General features: G+C 57.6%; 1 protein-coding gene across 1 annotated transcript; it reads right to left on the bottom strand.

The window, feature by feature from the left end:
* Positions 1-143: 143 nt before the first annotated feature.
* On the bottom strand, positions 144-5,560 carry TAGLN (transgelin). Its single transcript, XM_010981405.3, has 5 exons — positions 5,410-5,560; positions 1,719-1,910; positions 1,440-1,617; positions 1,067-1,169; positions 144-713 (listed from the first exon to the last, which is right to left on the bottom strand). The coding sequence occupies exons 2-5, from the start codon at positions 1,896-1,898 to the stop codon at positions 569-571; spliced, it is 606 nt and encodes a 201-aa protein (XP_010979707.1). The 5' UTR covers positions 1,899-1,910; positions 5,410-5,560; the 3' UTR covers positions 144-568.
* Between the last annotated feature and the right edge of the window lie 1,335 nt (positions 5,561-6,895).

Here is a 6,895-nt window from a genome sequence, read left to right as displayed (position 1 = left end):
TGGCATCCTGGAGTGCAAGGGCTCCCTCAGAGGGCAGCAGCCAGGAACACACGTACACCTGAGCTGCCCGCCTGTTCCCTACTCAGATTTCCTGGAACCAGAACAGAAGTGACAAGGGCAAATCAGACTCTGCCAGCCAGACCTGAGAAAAGATTGATGTATACTTTTTTTTTCTTTTTAAATTTCAACCCCCAAAATATTCCAGCAAAGAACAGGGGGAGTTTGGGCCGGGTTTCCTTCAATTGGCATCTGTTGCCAACAAGGACAGTGGACCTGCCCACACCCAGGCCACCCCCAGCCCACGTCTCCCCGCTCAGCCCGGGATGGGGAGACAGTTGAGCCAGCGGGGGAGCCCGGAGGTGGGCCAGGGGAGCAGTGCTTGGGGATGAGAAGTTGGGCTGAGGAGTGGGGGCGAGCTGCCCAAGTGCAGTCACCTTTGCTCAGTGACAGAGCCTCGAAGCTTGGCCGGGGCTGAAGGAGCTACACGGGTGCTGGTGAGGCGGGCTAGGCGGGATGGCTGCGGCCAGCGAGCTGGGCAGGGGCCGGGCTGGGGGCCGGCCCGCCCCCTCTAACTGATGATCTGCCGAGGTCGTCCGTAGCCCGTCATGCCGGCCTGAGAGGCCCCTCTGTTGCTGCCCATCTGTAGACCAATGACATGCTTTCCCTCCTGCAGCTGGCTCTCTGTGAATTCCCTCTTATGCTCCTGGGCTTTCCTAGAAGAGGAGGAACCAGGACAAAGACTTGCCAGGACTGTGCATTTTCCACCTGTGTTTTGTTCCCTAGGCTACCTCCTAGCCCGATCCCAGTGCCTCCCTGTCCCACTGCTCTGGCTTCCTTAATCTAGCTTGTTCCTCAGCACAGGCGAGATACTGGCTGAGACAGGAGAGTGGAAAGGGCCGAGTCAAGAAGTATTAGGGTCCCATTCCCCCCATCCTAGACCTTCCCTTCATACCTTCCTGGCTATCAGCTTCCCCAAATCACTGCACTAATGGGTTAGCCCAGGCCACTGCCCATCTCGTGGAGAGACCCGAGCTCAGGACGCAGGGAGACCCTGGTGGCCACGTACTTCATAAACCAGTTGGGATCTCCACGGTAGTGTCCATCGTTCTTGGTCACTGCCAAGCTGCCCAGGGCCATCAGGGTCCTCTGCACTGCTGCCAGGTCTTTGCCTGTGAAAGTGGGGAGAGGGGACGACCTTCAGGACTGTGAAAACAGGACTCCAAGGCAGGGCCTGCCCACACCTCAGAAAAAACAGACAACCCAGGGGAAAAATTTGTCCTAAAATGGAAGGAGGCCCTCGTGGCTGTGGTGTTGTCTCGGTGTTTCCCATTCCTGCTATGCAGATCTGTCATCGTGGTCGTGGCAGGTTTGATCATCCCTCACCCCTGCCTCAGCCTCCTGTCCTCCCCCTGCCTCCTCTGCCCCTCTTCTCTCTGTACCTTCAAAGAGGTCAACAGTCTGGAACATGTCAGTCTTGGTGACGCCATAGTCCTCAGCCGCCTTCAGGAACTGAGCCACCTGCTCCATCTGCTTGAAGACCATGGAGGGCGGGTTCTCGGGCACCTTCACTGGCTTGGAGCCATCAGGATACAGGCTGTTGACCAGCTTGCTCAGAATCTGCCAGGCAGAGAAGGTTGCTTGGCCCTCGGCTCGGGGGTTCAGGGGGCCTGCCCCACAGCTCCTGCACAGCCCCAGCCCCCTGCCCAGGTGCCACTCACCACGCCATTCTTCAGCCAGACCTGGAAGCCCAGGCGCCCGCGGTCTGGGCGCCCCACGTCAGGGCCGCACTGCACTATGATCCACTCCACCAGCCGCTCCTCCAGCTCCTCATCGTACTTCTTCTCAATTTTGGATTGCACCTCGCGGCTCATGCCGTAGGAAGGACCCTTGTTGGCCATGTTGGTGGGGAGCTAAAGCAGCACAGACCAGAGAAGGGAGAGGGCCAGAGGGTAGAGAACATCTCTGCTGTCACTTGTGCCGGGCAGGCCTTCCAGCTTTGTCGGGGGGCAAGCCGGTGTCTGCCTCCCCTTGCTTCCTGACTGTTTCCATGGCATTGTTCACCAGCCACACTCATCCCCTCAGTCCTGGGAGCCTCTCTAAACTTGGGAGACTAGACTTTTGGCAATCTAGGGCAGGAGTTAGTAAGCTTTTTTTTTGTAAATAACCAGTCATTTTACTGACAGTTATATTTTAGGCTTTGCAGGCCATAAGTTCTCTGCCATTGCAGAATCAAAGCAGCCTTAGACAAATGACCCTAAACAATGTGTGGCCAGGTTCCAATAAAACTTTATTTACACAAACAGATGACAGGCTGCATTTAACCTGTGGGTTTGACAAGCCCTGGTCTAGAGCATTCTTTCTCTCCCAAGACTGGCCACACAGGTACTAGAGAGGCCTTCTGGAAGAGGCCATGCTCTCCCCCAAAATAAAGCCAGCAGATGACTTTGTCCAGCCGGGTATGGAGGTGGTTTGTTGGCTCTCCCTGAAGTTATGAGGTTCGTCCAGCTCTTAACTCCTCTCCCGACTTTATCCTCTTGCCCAGAAGCGGAAACTCCAAAACGCCAGCTTTTTGCTGGTCAGCTCAGCCTCTGCCCGCAGCTACAGGGGCTGAAGCTTGCCCACCCCTGGTAAGGGCTGGGCAGCCAGCAAAGCCCAAGAGCTTTGAGCCAAGAAGCTGCATTTCCTCAGGGGAAGCAGATGAGAGACAGAGAGGGCCTGCGAGCTGGTATCCCCATCGACTTCCCCTGGTGCCCTCAAGCTCTCACCAGTCTGGTTGCTTGAGTCATCAGGAAGCCCAAGTCCTCTGGGGATATGAGCCAAGAATCTGCCCACCAGAGCCTGGGAAGCCCACCCTGTCCAGCTCAGCAGCAGCTGCTGCCCTAGGGCCTGGGGCTGGCCCTGCTCAGGAAAGCCCCACTAATGGAGGCGGTGGGGTTGGGGGGAGGCCCCGCAGGAGGAGGGCCAGGTAGGTAGGCCGCTGGGTAGGCATGGGTGTGGCTGGTCAAGAGGAACCTGACCTGGCCACAGGCATCGCCTAGAGTCCATCGGAAGAGCCCTTTCAAAGAGGAACAAAATGAGGCCAAACCATCCCCTGGCCTGAGGGAGATCAGAGGTTGGGAGGAAGAGGATGGTCAGAGGATGGAGGTAGTCAGTCAGGTCCCCTCTCCACTCCATCTCCTGTCAGCTGAGCCCCTGCCCTCACCCACCCCCATGGGAGGCAGTGACATCATCACTTCACATGTCCCAGCTCAGCTGCCAACCCCACGTGCCCCACCCTTCTTTCCCCACAGCTGACAACTTTTCTGAGCTCAAATTCTCCGTCTGTGCAGTGAGGGTAATGTTATCTCCCTCAGAGGGCTGGGAACTGCCGGTGACTTCCTAACACACTGCCTGTCCCTCAGCTGAGCTCCTTAAAGCCAGTTTCCTGGTGGTGACCTGAGAAAGCCGGCCCCTCATCAAGTGGTAAAAAACAGTGTTCTTTCCGCTCCAGTCCCCACCCCTGTTCAGAATCATTCCCTGAGGGTACAACAAAGTTTGAGAGAAAGAACACAGAGAAGGGCTCCTCTAAATTCCAACCATTGGGCAACTCGCTTCTCTCTGAGCCTGTTTCCTTATTTGTAAAATGAGGGCCAGGCCATCTCTGAGGATATGGTTCTCAGAGCACCACCACCCCTCTCCCAGCCAGCATGCCAAAGAATCCGAAGGCCAAGTCCCTCCCTTTCCCTCCCTGCTGTGTGTCTCATCCCTGCTTCCCAACCACGCAAGGACTCCTGGGCAAAGAACTGTGGTCAAAACACACAAGCAGCTGGGGCCAGGAGATTTCAGCCCCTCCTTCATCCTGGCCTCCTACCCTCCCTCCTCATCTCAGCCTTCACCCCCACCATCCCAGGCAGACAGCGGGCATCCCTGTGGTCCAGGCACCACCCCCCTTCCAGACCCAGCCCTCCTGGTGTTCCTCTCCCCACCTACCCTCCCATCTGCCTTCCCCTCCCAGACTTTGCGCTGGGCATGTGAGGAACAGGGTGCCAGCAGAGTGTGTCGCCCACCCCAGCTTTCAGTCTCAGGAGATTCAGGACAGTCAAGGCTCACAGTGACAAGTACACAAAGTCACAGCCCCTAGATTCAGAGACAACATTTGGATTTTGATCAGAACAAAGGAGAAGGGGTGAAAGACACCCCTCCCCCACCCTCCTCCCTCCTGGTGCATAGTCTGAAAGTGGTGGGTTCCCAGAAATCCCTCAGCAGCGTCTGATGAAGACCTCCGAGTCCCACGTTGTTGCTGCTGGAGACCGGGGAGGGAGAGAGTGATGGTGGCAGGCGAGCCCACCCAGGGGCCTTTCTAGGCCAAGGCTCCTGGGACAGGGTGGACAGGGCAGCCCGATGCTCTGCTTTGATCCCTTCTGCCCTGTGGCTCCCACCAGCCTCCCCTCCCAAGAGAAAGAACACAGTCCAGCTGCAAAGGAGCAGCGGGCACCTCCTACCAGCAGGAACCCGAAAAACTGGCAGAACTAGGGGTCCCTGCAGGACTGCTCTGCCCCTTCTCTCTTCAGAACAAAACACAGCATGAACACATGTGGATCTGAGGTGGCAGGAGGGGTGGCTCATCTAAATTCTGGGGACAGAGGAGACCTATCCTACTCACTGCTACCCTTTGAATAGCAACCTCTGAGGGGAGCCAGCCAGACCCTTCGGGAGGGCCCTGCTGGGTTCTTTCTGTCTGCATCACCCAGGCCATCACTCCAAAGCTCCTGGCAGTGCCCAACCCCACTCCTCTGCCTGTGGTGGGGTGACCTCCCATTTAGTATGGAGGGGGCTGTGTGCCTGGTAAAGCAACTCTCCCACTGTCCCTGCACCCTGCCACCCCAGCCTGTTGCAGAATGCGAGTCTTGTGTCCTTCCCGCTGCCCCAGTGGCTACCCAGGGGCTCGCCTATTCTGCTCAGGCTGTGGGGACCCACCAGCGGGACACTGCTCTCCAGCAGTAGTGTACCACACCTCCTCACCTCCTCAGACATCCTCCTAGACGGACAGCAGATCACAAGCCTTGGGTCTAAACCAACACCACCTTGACCTTATCACACCCTCCATGGGTGTGACTATGGCTGAAAATGGGGAGCCTTCCTCTCACCCCAGGTCCCAGGTTCCCACTGTCAATCCCTCTGCACCAGCCAAGTCACCCTGGGCATTTCAGTGAGCCCAAGGCTGCCCAGTCTGAGAGATACAGGACGCTAGGAACCCCATCCCACCCATCAAGCCAGGACCACTTCCCCAGGTGGAGATTAGGAAAGCACACTGACTCAGAGGGTGGGCTTCCCCAGCCGGGGAGTCCAGGAGCCCTTCCTGCAATATACCCACTGCTACTGCCAAGCCCCAGCCCAACTCCCTTCCAACCCCGGGACAAATGCACTTACAGGGGTTCCTGGGGCTCGCAGGAAGGAGTGAGCTCTGCCTGGACTTGGACAGACAGGATGGGGCGCTGGCTGGGTGAGGGGTTTAAAGGGCCGCTGCCGCAGTGATGTCAGCCTCCCCCGCCGGCTCACCCCGGCCCCCTCCCTGCTAGAGGAAACCGGCTCCTTCTCCACCCCCATTTCCCCCAGTGACTCCACACAGGCTCCATATTTGGGGAAAGACACCAAGTTGGAGCAGTCTACCGGGGGCTGCCCGAGACATTCTCCGCGTGCTTTGGAGATGGAGCCGGCGGGGGCGGGGCCGCGCTGCCGGCGGGGAACGGCCGGGAAAAGCCTTTTATGGACAGGACCATGAAGGCTTTCCCTGCCGTCCGGGGCCTAGGGCTGCTCCTTTGACACTGTTCCCTGCCTCCGAGCTTGAGGGGAGGGCGAGAAAAGAGGGGCTGTCCAGAGAAAGAGGAAAGAGGCTGGGGGGGGGGGTCCCGGGGGGTCCCGCCCTGAGGTTCGTGGGGCTCACCAGCCACCCTCTCTTCCCTCTTTCTGGGCCTTTTAGCTCCAGTGGGAGACAGGAACTCACCTTTACTGAGGACCGGCTACATGCCAGGCACTCTGCAAACGCGCTCCTTTTATACTCACAGCACCATCGTGACAGCGCAATTACTGCCCCATTTTACAAATGAGGAAACAAAGGCTGGGAATGCATCTTACCCAAGGCCACGTGGTGGGTCCTGAGTGGCAGAACCTGGGCGTCCCTGTTTACCCCCTGCCGCGTGGCACCTGCTCAGATTGAAAATTTGCAGTTGGAGTGGGTCTTGAGTCACATGCTTTAGTCGCGGGTGGGAATTGAGGATGCAGCAGCAGCTCAGTCAACCCTGGCCCCAACCCAGAGGGCCTCTAGGACCTGAGACACTGACACTGGGGTAGGAAGCTCAGAAGCTGCTATCATCCCTCCTTCCCTTTTAATTTTTTTTTTTTTTTTTGATAGGAGGAGGTAATTAGATTTATTTATTTTTTAGAGGAGGTACTGGGGATTGAACCCAGGACCTCGTGTATGCACTCACTCTACCATTTGAGCTATACCTTCTCCCCTCCCTCCCTTTTAAATAGTCCCTACCTACCCTGGAAAACAGACTGGAACCTATCACCCAGGAGGGAGAGCAATTCACATCTTGCTTCAGTGATCTAGGAAGGGACAGGAGGTCTGGAGAGAATCCAGTGGGGCTGTGGCACCACCCCATCCTAGGGCAGCCTGGTAGGGGGGCCCTAACACTGTCCACCACACACACGCCTGGCATCACCAGGAGGGGCAGCCAGGTCAGGCAGTCAGGGGAAGGCCTATCAACCTCAGCCAGCCTCCAGACGCCAGAGCCCAGAGACGCGGAACTACAGCGCCCCCTAGTGTTGTATGCTGGGAAGATCAGGGAGAGGAGCCCCGACCTCTGCCTGTGTCCTGAATTCACTAACTTCCTAACCGCACTCGGCTCCACTC

The sequence above is a fragment of the Camelus dromedarius genome, chromosome 34 (assembly GCF_036321535.1).
Source record: "Camelus dromedarius isolate mCamDro1 chromosome 34, mCamDro1.pat, whole genome shotgun sequence".
Classification (NCBI taxonomy): Eukaryota; Metazoa; Chordata; class Mammalia; order Artiodactyla; family Camelidae; genus Camelus; species Camelus dromedarius.
This window is presented reverse-complemented; position numbering and strand designations above follow the sequence as displayed.